The sequence below is a fragment of the Carcharodon carcharias genome, chromosome 37 (assembly GCF_017639515.1).
Source record: "Carcharodon carcharias isolate sCarCar2 chromosome 37, sCarCar2.pri, whole genome shotgun sequence".
NCBI lineage: Eukaryota > Metazoa > Chordata > Chondrichthyes > Lamniformes > Lamnidae > Carcharodon > Carcharodon carcharias.
In genome coordinates, this window is record NC_054503.1 from 6,260,200 (window position 1) to 6,280,199 (window position 20,000).

General features: G+C 48.8%; 1 protein-coding gene across 1 annotated transcript in view; it reads left to right on the forward strand.

Moving 5' to 3' along the window:
* Positions 1-20,000, forward strand: part of LOC121272939 (EH domain-containing protein 1) — a 38,823-nt gene that overhangs the window by 1,068 nt on the left and 17,755 nt on the right. The window contains exon 2 of the mRNA XM_041179826.1: positions 6,333-6,430. Coding sequence (XP_041035760.1) covers positions 6,333-6,430 — 98 coding nt within the window. The remainder of the gene's footprint in view (positions 1-6,332; positions 6,431-20,000) is intronic.

Sequence of the window (20,000 nt, forward strand, 5' to 3'; positions counted from 1 at the left end):
GGGGGGGAGAGACGGGTGCCCCCTTAAAGGGGGGGGGGGGAGACGGGTGCCCCCTTAAAGGGGGGGGGGGAGACGGGGGGACGGATGGGCCCTTGAAGGAGGGGCAGACGGGTGGACTGATGCCCCCTTGAAGGGAGGGGAGACGGGTGCCCCCTTAAGATGTTAATAGGTGGGAGGAACATTTTATAAATGGACAGAACCTATTGCAGACGAGATTATAGATCTTTAGATCGCTTTCACTTTTGATTGGTGTCCTTTAATTTAGAGGGTGAGGGGTAGGGCTTTTTTTAAAGTAGCTGTGCAGGGGGAGACGTGGATCTCTTTCGTTAGAGGATGAGGGGTCTGAGAAGGGAGCATGCTTTAGTTGGACGGGCCTGGGGCTCTTACATCCTCAGAGGGCATATGAGTTCAATGCCATTTTTAAAGGGGCATTGTCATTATAGGATGTAGCATGATTAAAGTCCCTTTGACGGGGCAAAGTTCTAGTTTGTGCTGCTTGCTTTAAGATGACCATGTTGCCTGAAATTCCAGGGGTGATTTTGTTAACTTTACCATTTTCTTTAAAGTGCTTGTGCTCTCTGCCTTGGCAGCGACTGTATCCCTCCATCTCCTCCCTGTTGTTGCCTGATCCGAGGGAATAGCTAGGAGCCTTGAGTACTATCAGGGATAGCAGATCCAGGGGCTCAGTACCCTGTGCTCAGATTTCCCCCATATTGTCCTCTGAGCGATAAGGAGCGAATTAAAGAAAAACCGAACTAGGTGTCCGAAGTTTACAAATCTAATAGTTTGATTACTGGAGGCAATTGTATACACTGTAGTGTCCCGGAGCAGAGTACAGTATCTTGCTTCCTCTGTCTACCCAGAGATGGAGTTATTAGCCCAAGAAGTCACCTGAGGTTGTACAAGAGTGTGACGCACAGAAAGGATGCGGGTACTGTTCAGGAGGGAGCCTCTGGAGAGGCAGTCATACATTAATTCGAGGTGACACGAGAGTCAAATCCTGGAGTTTGGGACTGGTCAAGTACTGTCTGTGCTGCACACCTTCCTAACTGTGAACCCAGCCCAGATTTGGCAGTGGGTGCAGTGTTGAACTCTTCTGAGCTCCAAAAAAAGTTGACGCTTTGTCTCCTGCAGTTTGGATTCTCATTTGTCGTCGGTGCTGCTTCAATCTTGTGATTGTACAGCCCAGAGCTGGCATAATTCCAGGAGTTGGTTTTGAGCAGGATGTGTGGGTAGTGAAAAGATAAAATTGGAAATGCTCTGAAATAAAGAAGTGTTTTCTTATTTATTCACAAGACGTGAGTGTTGCTGGCTAGGCCAGCATATTAGCACAAGTTCCTAATTGCTCTTGAGATGGTGTCTTTGAACCTCTGCAGTATATGTGCTGTGGGTACACCCACAGCGCTGTTAGGGAGGGAGTTCCAGGATTTAGACCCAGCGACAGTGAAGGAACGGCCGATATATTTCCAAGTCAGGATGGTGAGTGGCTTGGAGGGGAACTTGCGGGTGGTGGTGTTCCCCATGTATCTGCTGCCCTTGTCCTTCTAGGTGGTAGATTTGGAAGGCGTTGTTGAAGTAGATTTGGTGAGTTCCTGCAGTGCATCTTGTAGATGGTGTACACTGCTGCTACTGTCCATCAATGGTGTAGGGAGTGAATGTTTGTGGATGGGGTGCCAATCAAGCAGAATGCTTGATGAGCTTCTTGAGTGTTGTTGGAGTTGCACTCGTCCAGGCCAAATGGTGAGTATTTCATCTCATTCCTGTCTTGTGCCTTGTTGATGGACAGGCTTTGGGGAGTCAGGGGGTGAGTTACTTGCCACAGGATTCTCAGACTCTGATTTGTTCTTGTAGCTGCAGCATTTATATGGCTTGTTTCTGGTCAGTGGTAACCACCCCCCTACCCCCCGAAAATTCCAGGGTGTTGATAGTTGGGAATTCAGCGATGGTAATGCCATTGAATGTCATGGGGAGATGGTTAGATTCTCTCTTGTTGGAGATGGCCATTGCCTAGTGTGACATGAATGTTACTTGTCACATATCAGCCTAAGCCAATTTCCATTTACTTCAGTTTGGTAGGTCTCCGATGTCGCAGTTAAAACGCTGCCTTGATATCAAGGGTCACTATCGCTCACACCCTTGGTATTCTGCTCCCCTGTCCACGCTTTAACCACGGCTGTAATGAGGTCTGGTTGATGCATGAGTGTGGGAACCTTTGGGCTGTCAGTACTGCAGGCTCTGACACACTGTACTGTACAAGATTGCTGCAGCTTGCTCTGCAAAAACCCTTGAGAGCCTGAAGGAGATGAGCTAGTGTGGAGTACACTAAAGTGAGTCATGCTTTACTTAACCAGGCCAAATTGAGTTGCAGGGCTGTCGCCAATATGTGGATGATTAATCAGCAGGAGGCTGTGATGTGTTTCTTGAATAGAGGAAAGCTGTGAAGAAGGATGTGTGATGTAAACTGAGAGTAGGATTCCTTCCTGGCCTTTACTATGCGCTAGGATGAGGCAGTGCTGCTCAAAGACTAGAGAGAGAAGCAGCCTCCGATTGCAGGACGTACTGCCTTTAGGGTGGGTTGGGACGGGTGCTTTCGGAGATGAAACTGCCTGCTTTTCCTGGCTGGCCACTGGGTCATCTCACACACACACACACACACACACACACACACACACACACACACACACACACACACACACACACACACACACACACACTGCAAATGTACAGCAAAAAAGGACATGCTGGAAGAAAGTCAGCATAGAGGGATTTCCCTGGCTTGCCCTGGGAATTAATACTCGGCACTGGCGCTGAACCCTTGTTAGAATAATTCTCGGGAGGTTTTCTTATAGGAACTTCTGTGGCATGACAGGAATTCAGTGACATACATCCAGTGGAATGCACCCAGTTGGAAGTTTCTCCCGCTGTCTCCATCTGTGAATCCTGCAGAGTTTCACTACCACTTCCAGAGTATTTTCTTTTTCCACACGGCTGAATCCTGGAATGAGGGTTATCGTATGAGGAAAGGTTATGCAGGTTGTATTTGGAGCTCAGAAGATTGAGAGGCGATCTTATTGAAACATAAGATTCTGGGGGGACTTGGCAGGGTAGAAGCTGAGAGGGTGGTTCCCCTTATGGGGGAGACTAGAACTAGGGGACGCGGTTTAAGAATGAAGGGTCTCCCATTTATCATAGGTGAGATTTTCTGAGGGTCTTGAGCCTGTGGAACTTCCTACAGAGTGTGTTAGAGGCAGGGTTAGTGAATGTGTTTCGAGGTGGGTACCTAAAACCATAAGACATGGGAACAGAAGTCAGCCGTTCAGCCCATCGAGTCTGCTCCATCATTCAATGAGATCATGGCTGATCTGATAATCCTCAACTCCACTTTCCTGCCTTTCCCCCCATAACCCTTGATTCTCTTACTGATTAAAAATCTGTCTATCTCAGCCTTGAATATACTTAACGACCCAGCCTCTACAGCCCTCTGCGGTAAAGAATTCCACAGATTGACTACCCTCTGTGAGAAGAAATTCCTCTTCTGATTTAAATGTGTGACTCAATATCTCTTAACTGACAAGGGAGTGAAAGATTATCGGCGGGGGTGGGGGGGGGGGGGGGTAAGGCAGATAGTGACGTTGAGGCTGCAACCAGATCAGCCGTGATCTTATCGAATGGTGGAGCAGGCTGGAGGGGCCGAATGGCCTACTCCTGCTCCTAATTGGTATGCTCAGTGTAGGGGATGGGAGCTGCTTTCACCCGAGGGAGTCCTTCCATTTGTGGGGTGGGATATTCTGTCCTGATGCCTGCTGATAGGCTAGACTCTGACACTGGAGGGTGTTGGTGCCCAGCAAGGTGACAGGGGGTTACTGGACTGAGTTTCCAGTGTTTAGGGGTGGGGGGGGGTGGGGGAAATAACTTAAGGAACGTGGATAGATTGGAGAAACTCTTCTCCTTGGAGAAGAATGGATTTGAGATTTGGCAGGCATGCAAAATCACGAGGCTCCCGGCCAGATTAGATAGAGATTGTTCATATTAGCAGAAGGATTGAGAATCAGAGGGGTATAAATGGAAGGGGATTGCTCCTTGTGCCAGTGGTGACGCGTGGACAAAAGGTTTCTCCCCTGGATGTGGAATGTAGCGCCTGTCAGTGAGGTGGAGGCAGGTTCAATCGTGGCTTTCAAAAGGGAATTGGATCATTAGCTGCAGGGGAAAAAAACTTGCAGGACTGGGGGAGTGGGACTCGGCGCGTTGCACGTGCTTAGAGCTGGCGTGTTTACAACGGGCCAAATAGCCTCCTGTACTCTAACCGCTCTGGTTCTGCTAGGTTTTGTTAAAGGGGAGGCTGGCCAGGTATTAATGATGGGAGGGAGGGGTGGTTGTTCTGGGAGATCTTGTCTATACAGGATGTTTTACTAATTAGAGGATTAATTAACAAGGACAGGTTGCCTGGACTAGGCTTGTATTCCCTTGAGGATCGAAGATTAAGGGGCGATCTAATCGAGGTGTTTAAGATGATTATAGGGGTTGATAGCATGAAAGTATTTCCTTCAGTGGAGAGTGTCCAGAACAAGTGGGTGTAACCGTTAAATTTGAGATAGGCCATTCAGGGGTGATGCTGGGATACACTTTGCACAGGGTGGTGGAAATCTGGAGCACTTTTACCCCCAAAAATTGAGGCTGGGCTGGGGGTCGATTGAAAATTTCAAAACTGGTTGTTGAGCAAGGGTAGGGAGAGTTCCAGAACTATGGTGGAGTTAAGGTATAGGGCAGCCCCGATCGAATTGAATCATAGATGCGATAGGGACATCTGACTGTTGTTCTCTCCTCCTCCCACCCCTTGATGCCTGAACTCTCTCTGGCCCTTTGTACAGTTTCTGACCCTGCTCTGAGCTCCCTTGTCTCTGCTATCTTGGCCCCAAAGCGCTTTCGACTCCTACAGGATCAGGGCTGTGGACTCTTGTCGGTTCTGGCACTATATCTGCAGGATTGAACTTGTGAAAGACAGGAATTGTTATCGAGATCTACAGCTGATTAGCTTGAAAGCTCCCGACTTTGGTGTGGAATTCTGAGCTGGGGGGGGCAGTCAGATCCCTTTTCTGCTCAAGATGGGCAGAGTGCCACTGACTGGAAATAGTTTCCATTTTGAGCTGATCTTTTGGAATGCAGCTTTTTTAACTCTATTAATTTGGCAACATGAAACAATTGTAACGATTCTGGAAACGTGGCTCCTCTGAGCCTGCACCGCACCCTGAGGCTACTTTGAGCTAGAGCTGTGTCAAGCCCACGGTGTTTTTAAAAAGGAACAATTAAAAAGATTGGGGGGGGAGGAGGGAGGGCAGTGAGCCCAAACACCCACCATCCCGCGCGCGCCCCCCCCCCCCCCCCCCCCCCCCCCCCGGCTCACTGGCCTACAGGGGCTCCTGATCTGGCTGTGCCTCCGTTTAAGATGCTCATCCCATTTTAATCCCTCGATGCACACTCTTCTCCAACACCAACACCTCCCTGTGAAGCACCTTGGATTGCTTGACGCCATTAAACGTGCTTGTATAAATGCAGTTGTTGATTTTAAAGTGAGTGTCACGTCTTGGAGTCTGGCTGGCGATGTAAGGATTATCTCAAAGGTGTCGTCTCCTAGATCCTAGACTGCGGCTTAGCCAGGAGTGTGAACCTCTTGTTACTTGGGGGCAACCTCCTACTGAAGCCATTTTTTGTGTGTGTGTGCGTGTGTATATAGCAGTTTGCCTGACGGGTGTAAGCTGAAATGCAGTCTCCTCTGCCAAATCCCATCGATTTTGACCTTGTTTTATTCCACTGCCAGTCTGGACTCTAACCACTTCAAACACCCAGTTGCCACCCAATAGTATGCGCTGTTGCTGATTTATACATTCTCAACCTTGCTTGAGTGCGTGGCTCTCACAAATAGCCACCTTGAGCCTGATTGTGCTGGTACACTAACAGCCTCTTCTTCCCAATCGGGGACTCCTGTCTGCCACAATTGGAGTGGATTGACTGCTCGATTCTTCAGCCCTTGGTTAACCCCTGAACTTCTGCATTTGATCTTGGCATGCTATCAATGGTCTGGTCTGTAATAATGCTGCACCTGTTATGGTGCAGCTCTTAGGAACGGATATCCTGTGCACACTGCAGCTACTGAATCAAAACTCATCAAGTCCAGAATAGTCTTCAACTGCTTGGAGCTGAACTGTGATGGTCTGATTAACCAACTTTCTAACCTGAGTCCAGTTGATTGTGCAACAGCTGCTGTAGTGAATGTATTGGAAGAAATGATCTTCAGCTTTTTCTTATACTAATGCCCTTTTTTTTTCTTTGCTCAGATTTAACTGCGCACAACTGCCTAACCCGGTCCTGGAGAGCATCAGCATCATTGACACCCCTGGTATCCTCTCTGGAGAGAAGCAGCGAATCAGCCGAGGTAAGAGCTGGATTTGGGGCAGTGCCTGGGAGTCGGGCACGCTCATTCCTTCATGTGGCAGGCGTGAGCTGGGTATAGGGCCTGTGACCAGACAATGTTTCTGGGAGGGATAACTATTGTTCTTGAGTTTTGCTGAAAAGAGACATGTTGCCAAAGCATTAGGTCTTGCATTCAACTGGACGAATGCAAGAATGCCAAATTTCAAACAATCACTGCAGTTTATACCATGGGGTCCTGATTGGTTAGCAAGGCTGAGGTGTTGCCATGGAGAAAGCAACGGGGAACCACAGGCTTTCCAAGCTCCCGGGTAATTCAAAAAGGCGCATGGCTTGAATGTATTCCTTTTGTTTGACAATGAATGTATGTCACTTTTAGCAGGTATAAATGAGCCACTTTGAGCTCAAACACAAACCAAAAATGCTGGAAAAACTCAGCAGGTCTGACAACACCCGTGGAGAGAGAAACATAGTTAACGTTTTGAGTCCATATGACCTTTCTTCAGACCTGAGTTTTTCCAGCCTTTTCTGTTGTTTCATATATCCAGCATCCATGGTATTTTGCGTGTAACCACTTATTGAGCTCGACTGATTACCTTAAATTGGTTGTTAGTAAGACAATTAGCGCATTTGGGATTGTTCAACAAGTGCTGCCCAATTGCAGAATCACAGCTAGCAGGCACTTTGCTAGTGCTGGCAGGTTGAGTATGGTCTGTACTCTGCCTATTACAAACAACTGAAGGACCATGCTGTTAGATTCAATCAGCCAATCACTGGGACGTATGGCTTACGTATCCTTTATTCTTCCAATAGTGGCTGTGGGATCTTTATGTCCACCTGCGAGGGCAGCTGTAGCCTCGATTTAGTGCCTCATCTGAAAGGTGGCACCTCCAGCAGGGCAAAGCTTCCTTTGGAAACACTGTGTGGCATGAATTGTTTGCCTTTTTCTTTTGTCTACTCAGCTGCTTCGTCCACTCATGAGCTTGTTTACTTCTGGCTGACTTAACTGGTGTTGACATGTCTTTGTCAGGATTTAAACCGTGGCCCTTCCCGATGGATGGCATTGGGGATTTCCCAGCTTTTGTAACCTTTCCTCTGATTCCCAACCGAATCAGAACCATTGAGCTGTTGTGGTTGGCTTGCAACACAGGACTCCCTGTGCCTAGGCCTCACTGCCCCAGGTGAAGCCATAGAGTTGACTGTTAGTGAGTCCCTCCCTCCTCTGCCAGCGTTTGCCCCTTTCATTGCTGACTGGTTGCACGAAGGGGAAAATAACAATGGCACGGTCTGATCTGATTTGTTTTTCGTCCTCCTGCCAGGCTGAAGTTTAACCACACACTGTTAAATGACACTGACCCTGAACGTGAGAGATAACTGCACTGGGTAAGCATAAATATTCAGGCTTGCACCTAGCATTGTTTGATGAAGCTGCCGCTACGCCACCAGCCTTCAGGTGGTCTCCCTCACCCTCCTGTGACTCTTGAGCATACTCAGGTGCAATGGGCTATCTCCCATTCTGCCTGCTTGGGAGTGGGACAGCGTCAGAAGTGTACTACTGCAATCCTGCGCCCTCTGTGACTTTACTTTAGAATAAAGACTTGGCATTTAGATATCACCATATCATGACCTTGGGGCGTCTCTTGTAGCTAGTGAAGCACTCCTTTTTTTGAAATGTCATCACCGTTGCAATGCCAGAAAACAGTCAGTTTGCACACGGCAGCTCCCACAAACAGCAACATGTCCATGAGCCAGATCACCTGGTTTTCATTCTGTCTGACAGGTAAACCAAGGTCATTAGTCTGCAAAATTACTCAAACTTTGACCCATGGTTGTGAATTGTTGCTGTAAGATTTCAAACTCTGAAGATCCATAGATGGTAATTAATTGGGAGGCTGGGGGAGAACTCAACCCTCAACCAGATTGAGAGAGGCGTCTTCTAGTCCTGTTTCTGACTCAGGGTAATATTGAGTATTTTTAGAGCTATTAGAGCTCTGGTTTTTCCTCTTCTCGTGACGCTATCAGTCAAGATGAAAATCTCGAGCTTCCCCCCTTCGATTGGAGATGGTAATTAGCGAAGAAGGAGGAAACACTGCACAGATTGATAAGAGCTGAATTTATCCATATTTCTTGCAGAAACTGAGCTGTTCTGGTGCGTGTGTGTGTGTGTGTGTGTGTGTGTTATCAGTTTGTCCCCATACCCCTATGTTTACACTGGCTGCTGGCCATTTCCCTAACTTCTGGGTTTCTCATTAGCTTCCTCTTGTTCTCTGGCTGTTTTTTAGCTACTGTTGGTATTGTTTGTGTTTACTGTTAGTTGGTGGGAAGTGGCGGTCAGTAAGAGGTGGGATGGGGGGGAAATTGTGTGGTGGTGCGGGAGTCACTTCTCACTGGGGGATTACCAATGGCAGCTGTCGGTCGACAGCATCCTACCCTTGGCTGTGTGATTGCAGGATTCTGCTGGTGTCTCTCTCTAGCTCGGTGCTTGTGGTGTTTTCCAGGAAGCTGGCTACAGATGTTAAACCAGTTTGCTTCCAGGAATAAATGAGGAAGCAGTGTTAATTGAACTCCGCATACAGTCTCACTAGTGCAATCTCAGCCAAGGGTAGAGGAGCGTTGTGCCTCTCTGGCTCCAGTGGTGCTGAGTTACCACTCTGTTGCTACCCTGCTGATGTGGTTGGTCCAGCCCTCCTCGTCCGCAAAGCTACCAAGTGAAGAGAGTGGGAATCTTTGGGGAATTCTGCCTGGAAGGAACGGCAGGGCTCCAGGTGGGGGTGTGGGCACAGTGGTTGTTCCTGAAGTATTCAGCCCCTCCCCTGATAAAGTGGACCCATGTGCACTTGCTGGAGGGGGAGCAGGAAGCCCTGAAGACCCTGTTTTCATCTGTTATATTATTCGTTCTGGAGATGTCACGTTTATTGCCCACCCTTAATTGCCCCTTGAGAAGGCAGTGGTAAGCTGCTGCATTTGAAGCTGTATAGGCACAGCAAATCCTGTAGCAGCTTGGTACAGTGGAGTGGCTTGCTAGGGCCATTTGGGAGGGCAGTTAAGCCAGCACATTGGAATGTATTATGTAGGCCTGACCAGGTCAGGATTACTGATGAGATCAGCTATCCTTATCAGGTTACCAGTGTACCACATGAGTTTTTACGACAATCTGATCTTTGTTAGCAAAACTAGCCTTTTTTAAATTAATAATTAATTGAATGAATTGATTGAATTGAAATTTCCTGAGCTGCTGTGGTAGGATTTGAACTTGTCTCTGGAGCAATTAACCCCCAAGTTACTGGTTCAGTGGCTGTTTCTTTTCACTGCTTCCAGAAACTGAGGCTCCATTTCTGTTCCTGACTGGCACACCAGGTGCCAGCAGGTCCCGTTCAGAGTTGGGTATTTAGCTTCAGCAATCACAGACAAGCCAGCCATTTGCAGGTTATTTTACAGCCAATTGATTTCCGCTCCAGGTTCCTTTTGATTGGTAGAAACATTTAACATTTAAATACCACCGTTTTGTGTCTCAAGACCCTAGACACATCCATTATTTTGAAATGTCACATCAGCCACACATTCATTTTAAAATTCCCGTTTTCAAATCCCACCCCCCTGCCCACTTCCGGTCCCTGCCACCCTTGAAATAGTGCCATGGGATCTTTTGCACCCAATCAAGTCTGTTTAACGCCTCATCAGAAAATTGGCACCCCTGATAGCGCAAAACTCCCTCAGCAACTGGGAGTGTTGGCCTCGTTTTTGTGTTCCAGTTGGAGTGAGACTTGAAGCATTCCCTGGCATCCACAAATACACCCAGGGCACGCCTAACTTGAGGCACTGCATCCTTCTCTACAGGACGCACGACAGTATTTAAAGGGACTCCTGGTGCTGGGGAGTCCTGTGGGAGTTCTGCATCCCTGCCTTGAGGGTTGGCGGGGTGGGTGTGGGGGAGGACACGAGATAGGCGAGGGATATTACTGTCCCTGTGAAGGAGCTGCTTGTAATGTGACGGCAGGAGTGCCTGTCACTGAGCATTGCAATGTGTAATGGTGTCACTTTATCACAGAATTGCCATTGTTCAGAGTGCGTGTGTTTTTTGTTTGAAAAAGCTTTGTCTTTGACCCAAAGCAAACTGGAAATTCTGAGTCTGCATAAATTTTACATCAGCATCAGGAAGTGTGACTCTCTGGCCTGTGTGCAGATTAGATTCTTAACCCTCTATTGTCTTGCCTTAAAATGGAGCCCCTGGAGAGGGAGTCATTTTAACCCAAAATGAAAGCAAAATGCAGCAGACGCTGGAGACCTGAAATAAGTGCTGGAAAAGTTCAGCAGTTCTGGCGGCTTCAGGGGAGAAACAGTTAACGTTTCAAGTCCAACATGACTCTTTAGAACTGTTCCGAAGGAAAGTCCTGTTTGACTCAAATGTTAAATGTTTCTCTCCCCAGGTGCTTTCAGACCTCAGTTTTCCCTGCACTTTGTTGTGATTTTAACCCATTTAGGTGAACGGTGCAATCCATAGATGGGGTGTGTCCTAACAAATGTGGACTTCCATTGATTTCGACAGCACCGCACCCTGTACTCAGGTTAAGTTAGCATTACTCCTTGTGTCTGATTCGACAACCTAAGTCCCCTAGTCCCTGATTTAGAATCTGTGCGCCAGTCAGAGCTCCTGCTCCGTCATGATGTAGCCTCTGTCTGTACGAAGTCAGACGAAAGGAATGTTTAAGGCTGGCTGCATTGTTGAAGCCACAGTTCTGTTTGGTGTAAGCTCACTGGGTTTCTCCATTGGGATGGGACACCTGTGGGAGAGGGGTGATGAACACGGTGATCAGCAATCTGCATGGAGTTTGAATCCTTCCTTTCTCAATTGAAGGCATTCTTCCCAAAGAGAGCTGAGGCTGGGGAGGTAGGTGTCAATGGAAAAAGTGAGACTGATAGATTTTTGTTTGCTAAGGGTTACAGATGGTGAGTAGGCAGGAGTTGAGAGAGATCGGCTGCATTGGGATTGGAAGTTTCGAGGGACTAAATGGCCTCCTCCTGTTCCTAATGTCCTGCTTTCTTACGAAGAGCACCTCGCCTGAATGACTATTTCAAATAGCCCTGGAAAGTGGGGGTCAGGAGACACAATTGATACTGTGGGTAGAGGTCATTGGGGGAGAGGTGGAGAAAGAGGGGATGCGTGGTCAAATTCAACTTTGTATCTGAGCTTGTGATGCATGGGCCAGTAGAACACAGTGGGCACTGCTAGCATTGCGGGAGAGGGATGAGATGGCAAGGTGAGTGTATAATCCACCACTGCACAGAAAGGGTTCTAGTAGCCTTCAGCAAGAGGACTCGATGAATACTGAATCAATAAAGCATTGTATTCTCAGCTTTATTGATAGGGGCATAGAGTACAAGAGGGTTATGTTAAGCTTGTATAAGCCACCAGTTAGACCTCAGCTGGTATATTGTGTTCAGTCCTGGGCACTACATTTGAAGGGTGTGAAGGCATTAAAGAGGGTGCAGAAAAGATTCATGAGTTTCAGGGATGAGGGACTTGTCTTATGAGGAAAGATTGGAGAAGCTGGGGCTGTTTTCCTTAGAGAAGGTTGAGAGGAGATTTGATAGAGGTGTTCAAAACCATGAGAAGTTGGGACAGAGTCGATAGGGAGAAACTTCCCACTCGTAGATGGACCAAGAACCAGAGGACACGGATTTAAAGTAATTGGCAAAAGAAGCAATAGAAGAGGGAATTAGACTGTTATCAGAAAAAGAAGAACGTGCAGGGTGACGGGGAGAAGGTGGGGGTGAGTGGTACTGTGAATTGTGCATTCAGAGGCCTGGTTTAGACAAGGGGCCGAATGGCCACCTGTGAAATAAGAATTCTGAGATTAGAAATTCGGGGACACCAGACAGTAAAAGAGACCATTTCCTCGATACCTCCATGTGTCATCAAGCAGGATGGTGTTTGGGCACCCCGCTGACTTCATTTCAACCCCTTGTTTGTCCCTGAGTCCTTAACATTGGTTATCACTCTGGCTGAATTTACTAAAAAAAAATGTGGTCTCCTCGTTCAGTGTCCCGTCCTCTTGTAACTCTGCTGCTCAGAAGCAGCATCTTTCACGGACTAAAATACCCCAAGTGGTTTCACTCTACGTTTCATGCTGAGCTCCTTGAGGTACAGGGGCCAAAAGCCTTGTCAGGGGTGGGGTTTTTAAGGAGTGCCTTTAAAGAAGGAGAGTAATACTAGAGCTTGCGGGCCAAGCTTCTGAAGGCAAGGCTGCCAATGGTGAGGTGTGGGAAATGGAAGATACTGGAGGTGGAGACATCCAGATAGGAGGGTCGTTCAGGGCTGGTGGGCGTTGCAAAGATGAGGAGGTTGTAGGGGCTGGAGGTGGTTAGAGATGGGGAGGGATGATGCCGTGGAGGGATTTGAGCACAAGGATGAGAATTTTAAATTCTTAGTTATTCTGGGCCAAGAGCCAATGTAGGTCAATGGGCACAGGGTGATGGGTGAATGCCAAGGGTGCTGTACTCAAAGATTTGGCCGTTCAGTCAGTTCTTTTCACTGGTGATAAACAGAGACATGACATTGTCCCACATTAAACGGGAGGCTTGTACAGGCAGTTTTGTTGCAGTTGCTTGCGGTACTGACTTTGTTCTGGTTATGTAAAGGTTGGAATCCTGAGACTGACATTGGTTCAGCACACAAGTTCATTCACTCGAGTGTTCCTGTAATCCAGTCGGTCCTCTGACCCTGGTTATACTGATGTCAACTGCTTCAGAAGTCCAGCAGGTGCCCTGGTTTTCCCTTTTATTCAAACAGTGCTCTGACCTCAAACTTGCGTGAACACTCCTCAAAATACACATCCCCATGGTCGCTGCAGATTTTGTGCAGTATTACTGGGGTACAGTGCTGGTGGGGACAGGTCTGTCATTGTATAACACTGGAGTACAGTGCTGGTGCGGACAGGTCTGTCATTGTATAACACTGGGGTACAGTGCTGGTGGAGACAGGTCTGTCACTATAACACTGGGGTACAGTACTGGTGGGGACAGGTCTGTCACTGTATAACACTGGGGTACAGTACTGGTGGGGACAGGTCTGTCACTGTATTACAATGGGGTACAGTACTGGTGGGGATTGGTCTGTCACTGTATAACACTGGTGTGCAGTACTGGTGGGGATGGGTCTGTCACTGTGTAACACTGGGGTACAGTGCTGGTGGGGACAGGTCTGTCCATGTATAACACTGGGGTACAGTACTGGTGGGGACAGGTCTGTCACTGTATAACATGGGCACAGTACTGGTGGGGACGGGTCTGTCACTGTGTAACACTGGGGTACAGTACTGGTGGGGATGGGTCTGTCACTGTATAACACTGGTGGGGACGGGTCTGTCACTGTGTAACACTGGGGTACAGTGCTGGTGGGGACAGGTCTGTCCATGTATAACACTCGGGTACAGTACTGGTGGGGACAGGTCTGTCACTGTATAACACTGGGGTACAGTACTGGTGGGGACAGGTCTGTCACTGTATTACAATGGGGTACAGTACTGGTGGGGATGGGTCTGTCACTGTATAACACTGGTGTACAGTACTGGTGGGGACGGGTCTGTCACTGTGTAACACTGGGGTACAGTGCTGGTGGGGACAGGTCTGTCCATGTATAACACTGGGGTACAGTACTGGTGGGGACAGGTCTGTCACTGTATAACATGGGCACAGTACTGGTGGGGATGGATCTGTCACTGTATAAAAACAAAAAAACTGCGGATGCTGGAAATCCAAAACAAAAACAGAATTACCTGGAAAAACTCAGCAGGTCTGGCAGCATCGGCGGAGAAGAAAAGAGTTGACGTTTCGAGTCCTCATGACCCTTCGACAGAACTCAAGTTCTGTCGAAGGGTCATGAGGACTCGAAACGTCAACTCTTTTATTCTCCGCCGATGCTGCCAGACCTGCTGAGTTTTTCCAGATAATTCTGTTTTTGTTCTGTCACTGTATAACACTGGAGTACAGTACTGGTGGGGACAGGTCTGTCACTGTATAACACTAGGGTACAGTACTGGTGGGGACAGGTCTGTCAGTGTATAACACTGGGGTACAGTACTGGTGGGGACAGGTCTGTCACTGTATAACACTGGGGTACAGTACTGGTGGGGATGTGTTTGTCACTGTGTGACGCTGCAGGGTTAGCTGTATTCTGAGCTGGATATTGAAGAATATTACTGTGATGAATTTATTTTGTAACATTGGTACCAACAGGCTAAATATCAGGATTTGGTACAAAGTTGCTTTCTCTTGCTCTACACTAGGTCTGATGGGACAAGTACCTAATGCAAAGATGCAGTACAGGTATTGGTGTATTTGTGAGGAGCCTCGGTCATGGCTGTGTTACCTAAATAACTTGGATGGCACTCTATTGGTATCTCCATGGCTTCATCTTGCCTGGTTAATGGTTCCTGTTTTTAAAATTGGGTAATACCAGGATCGAGGGAGTGAAGAGCTGGAAGGGTTTCCCTCCATCCCCTGGCCTATATTTATCCCCCAGTTATATGTTAAAAACCAACTAACTGCCCGCTAAGCTCTAACTTGTGGGATCTTGCTGTGCGTAAATTGACTACAGGGTTTCCCAGATTACAACAGTGACTGCTCTTCAAAAAAGAATTTCACTGGGCTGTGCAGTGCTTTGAGTTTAGTAACTGGTCCTGGGAAATGAGTAGAGTGATAGCACCAGGAGTCTGGAGTTCACTCTGATGGAAACGACACTGCCCAAGGAAAGCAAAGGGGTCTTTGAGCCTATATAAAAAAGTTCATAAGGAGGAGGGATGGTGAGATAATAATGCCTGTCAGATGTTGGGAGCGATCATTTTCCACACCAAGGGACACTTACGATAAATTCAAGTCCCTGTCAATGATTACAAAGCTGGGGAAATCCTGCACTAGACTTTCCCGTAGTTGGAGCCATCCAGAGGAAGGGGTTTTTCCATAATCTGTGGAAATCCCCATGTCATGTAGGGAGGGGAAAAAGACCAGAAATGGAGCGGGTGTAGGCCAGTCAGCCATCTTGAGCCTGCTCTGCCATTCGATAAGATCATGGCTGATCTGATTGTTAACTATTGGTTTTTTGGTTATTGGTCTCGCACCGCTTTCCTGTCTGCCCCACCCTAACCTTTCACTCTTGTGACAATCGACAGTCTGTCTGACCCCGCCTTGAATATATTCGATGACTCAGCCTCCTGCTGTCTGGGGCAGGGAATTCCACAGACGAACTACCCTCTGTGAAAACTTCTCCTCAACTCTCTCTTGATTAAAAGACCCTTCATTTTTGAACTGTCCCTTAGTTCTAGACTCTTTAGAAAATTTGTAGAATTGAGTTTCAAAGTTCTAAAATCCTTTGTGGAAAACAAGCTTGGATCACTAATAGTGGAGCCAGTTATCACAACTGGGGGGATGTTTTTAGCCCAGCCCTCATTGAGCCAGGTGCAAATGGGTAAAAGGACTCACAGCCCAGCAGCAGCAGCAGTAACCCACAGTTCCTGAAAGTGCTGATCAATCCTACCATTGCAAATACTGCTGACTGCAGGCTGTTGGCGTGTTCCAGAGGCTGCGTTTGATACTGTACATAAACTGTTAGCCTCGGTTTAAAGCGCTCTGCCTTCGCCAAGTTTGCTTTGTTTCCCGCGTAGTGAGCACTTTCTGAAAGTTCGAATGTTGAGGCGAGTGGTTATATAGTGACAATCCAGCATTTGCAACTGAACAGCACAGGCCTTTCAGCTGTCGAGTGCTGCGCTGAGCAGCTGGCCAGTTTTATAAACGTTTGCATTCCATTCGGATTCATCAGCTCTGCTGCCTCTTGTGTGGAGCATGATCCTTGAAACTTGCTAAGGAATGGAAAATGTATTCCTTGCTTTCTTTCCATCACACCTGACAAACACAATACTCTGAGCTCAATGTCTCCCACCTCCACTGGTTGAAAGTACCTGATCTCGCTTCCCTCCTTGTGAGCAATTTTAAAGAGCAGGAATCTGGCTTAGATTTAAAGCTCCCTGAGGGATTCAAATCCCTTGTCTCCGTAACCTTCCAGTCCTACAACCTTCCTAAATGCCTGCTTTCCTCCAATTCCGGCCTCTTACACCTCCCGAATTTCCATCGCTCCTTCATTGGTTGCTGTGCCTTCTGCTGCCTGGGCCTTAAGTACTGGAATTCTCACCCTAAGCCTCTGCTTTTTCTCTCCCTCTCTCTCTCTCTCTCTCTCTCTTTTTCTCTCCCTCTCTCTCTCTCCCTTTTTTCTCTCCCTCTCTATTTCTTTTTCTCTCCCTCTCTCTCTTTCCTTCTCTCTCTCTCTTTCCTTCTCTCTCTCTCTTTCCTTCTCTCTCTCTCTGTCCTTCTCTCTCTCTCTTTCCTTCTCTCTCTCTCTCTTTCCTTCTCTCTCTCTCTTTCCTTCTCTCTCTCTCTTTCCTTCTCTCTCTCTCTTTCCTTCTCTCTCTCTCTTTCCTTCTCTCTCTCTCTTTCCTTCTCTCTCTCTCTTTCCTTCTCTCTCTTTCTTTCCTTCTCTCTCTCTTTCCTTCTCTCTCTCTCCTTCTCTCTCTCTCTTTCCTTCTCTCTCTCTCTTTCCCTCTCTCTCTCTCTTTGCCCCTCTCTCTCTCTCTCTTTGCCCCTCTCTCTCTCTCTCTTTGCCCCTCTCTCTCTCTCTCTTTGCCCCTCTCTCTCTCTCTCTCTTTGCCCCTCTCTCTCTCTCTTTGCCCCTCTCTCTCTCTCTTTGCCCCTCTCTCTCTCTCTTTGCCCCTCTCTCTCTCTCTTTGCCCCTCTCTCTCTCTCTTTGCCCCTCTCTCTCTCTCTTTGCCCCTCTCTCTCTCTCTTTGCCCCTCTCTCTCTCTCTCTTTGCCCCTCTCTCTCTCTCTCTTTGCCCCTCTCTCTCTCTCTTTGCCCCTCTCTCTCTCTCTTTGCCCCTCTCTCTCTCTCTCTTTGCCCCTCTCTCTCTCTCTTTGCCCCTCTCTCTCTCTCTCTTTGCCCCTCTCTCTCTCTCTTTGCCCCTCTCTCTCTCTCTTTGCCCCTCTCTCTCTCTCTTTGCCCCTCTCTCTCTCTCTTTGCCCCTCTCTCTCTCTCTTTGCCCCTCTCTCTCTCTCTTTGCCCCTCTCTCTCTCTCTTTGCCCCTCTCTCTCTCTCTTTGCCCCTCTCTCTCTCTCTTTGCCCCTCTCTCTCTCTCTTTGCCCCTCTCTCTCTCTCTTTGCCCCTCTCTCTCTCTCTTTGCCCCTCTCTCTCTCTCTTTGCCCCTCTCTCTCTCTCTTTGCCCCTCTCTCTCTCTCTTTGCCCCTCTCTCTCTCTCTTTGCCCCTCTCTCTCTCTCTTTGCCCCTCTCTCTCTCTCTTTGCCCCTCTCTCTCTCTCTTTGCCCCTCTCTCTCTCTCTTTGCCCCTCTCTCTCTCTCTCTTTGCCCCTCTCTCTCTCTCTTTGCCCCTCTCTCTCTCTCTTTGCCCCTCTCTCTCTCTCTTTGCCCCTCTCTCTCTCTTTGCCCCTCTCTCTCTCTTTGCCCCTCTCTCTCTCTCTTTGCCCCTCTCTCTCTCTCTTTGCCCCTCTCTCTCTCTCTTTGCCCCTCTCTCTCTCTCTTTGCCCCTCTCTCTCTCTCTTTGCCCCTCTCTCTCTCTCTTTGCCCCTCTCTCTCTCTCTTTGCCCCTCTCTCTCTCTCTTTGCCCCTCTCTCTCTCTCTTTGCCCCTCTCTCTCTCTCTTTGCCCCTCTCTCTCTCTCTTTGCCCCTCTCTCTCTCTCTTTGCCCCTCTCTCTCTCTCTTTGCCCCTCTCTCTCTCTCTTTGCCCCTCTCTCTCTCTCTTTGCCCCTCTCTCTCTCTCTTTGCCCCTCTCTCTCTCTCTTTGCCCCTCTCTCTCTCTCTTTGCCCCTCTCTCTCTCTCTTTGCCCCTCTCTCTCTCTCTTTGCCCCTCTCTCTCTCTCTTTGCCCCTCTCTCTCTCTCTTTGCCCCTCTCTCTCTCTCTTTGCCCCTCTCTCTCTCTCTTTGCCCCTCTCTCTCTCTCTTTGCCCCTCTCTCTCTCTCTTTGCCCCTCTCTCTCTCTCTTTGCCCCTCTCTCTCTCTCTTTGCCCCTCTCTCTCTCTCTTTGCCCCTCTCTCTCTCTCTTTGCCCCTCTCTCTCTCTCTTTGCCCCTCTCTCTCTCTCTTTGCCCCTCTCTCTCTCTCTTTGCCCCTCTCTCTCTCTCTTTGCCCCTCTCTCTCTCTCTTTGCCCCTCTCTCTCTCTCTCTTTGCCCCTCTCTCTCTCTCTTTGCCCCTCTCTCTCTCTCTTTGCCCCTCTCTCTCTCTCTTTGCCCCTCTCTCTCTCTCTTTGCCCCTCTCTCTCTCTCTTTGCCCCTCTCTCTCTCTCTTTGCCCCTCTCTCTCTCTCTTTGCCCCTCTCTCTCTCTCTTTGCCCCTCTCTCTCTCTCTTTGCCCCTCTCTCTCTCTCTTTGCCCCTCTCTCTCTCTCTTTGCCCCTCTCTCTCTCTCTTTGCCCCTCTCTCTCTCTCTTTGCCCCTCTCTCTCTCTCTTTGCCCCTCTCTCTCTCTTTGCCCCTCTCTCTCTCTTTGCCCCTCTCTCTCTCTTTGCCCCTCTCTCTCTCTCTTTGCCCCTCTCTCTCTCTCTTTGCCCCTCTCTCTCTCTCTTTGCCCCTCTCTCTCTCTTTGCCCCTCTCTCTCTCTCTTTGCCCCTCTCTCTCTCTCTTTGCCCCTCTCTCTCTCTCTTTGCCCCTCTCTCTCTCTCTTTGCCCCTCTCTCTCTCTCTTTGCCCCTCTCTCTCTCTCTTTGCCCCTCTCTCTCTCTCTTTGCCCCTCTCTCTCTCTCTTTGCCCCTCTCTCTCTCTCTTTGCCCCTCTCTCTCTCTCTTTGCCCCTCTCTCTCTCTCTTTGCCCCTCTCTCTCTCTCTTTGCCCCTCTCTCTCTCTCTTTGCCCCTCTCTCTCTCTCTTTGCCCCTCTCTCTCTCTCTTTGCCCCTCTCTCTCTCTCTTTGCCCCTCTCTCTCTCTCTTTGCCCCTCTCTCTCTCTCTTTGCCCCTCTCTCTCTCTCTTTGCCCCTCTCTCTCTCTCTTTGCCCCTCTCTCTCTCTCTTTGCCCCTCTCTCTCTCTCTTTGCCCCTCTCTCTCTCTCTTTGCCCCTCTCTCTCTCTCTTTGCCCCTCTCTCTCTCTCTTTGCCCCTCTCTCTCTCTCTTTGCCCCTCTCTCTCTCTCTTTGCCCCTCTCTCTCTCTCTTTGCCCCTCTCTCTCTCTCTTTGCCCCTCTCTCTCTCTCTTTGCCCCTCTCTCTCTCTCTTTGCCCCTCTCTCTCTCTCTTTGCCCCTCTCTCTCTCTCTTTGCCCCTCTCTCTCTCTCTTTGCCCCTCTCTCTCTCTCTTTGCCCCTCTCTCTCTCTCTTTGCCCCTCTCTCTCTCTCTTTGCCCCTCTCTCTCTCTCTTTGCCCCTCTCTCTCTCTCTTTGCCCCTCTCTCTCTCTCTTTGCCCCTCTCTCTCTCTCTTTGCCCCTCTCTCTCTCTCTTTGCCCCTCTCTCTCTCTCTTTGCCCCTCTCTCTCTCTCTTTGCCCCTCTCTCTCTCTCTTTGCCCCTCTCTCTCTCTCTTTGCCCCTCTCTCTCTCTCTTT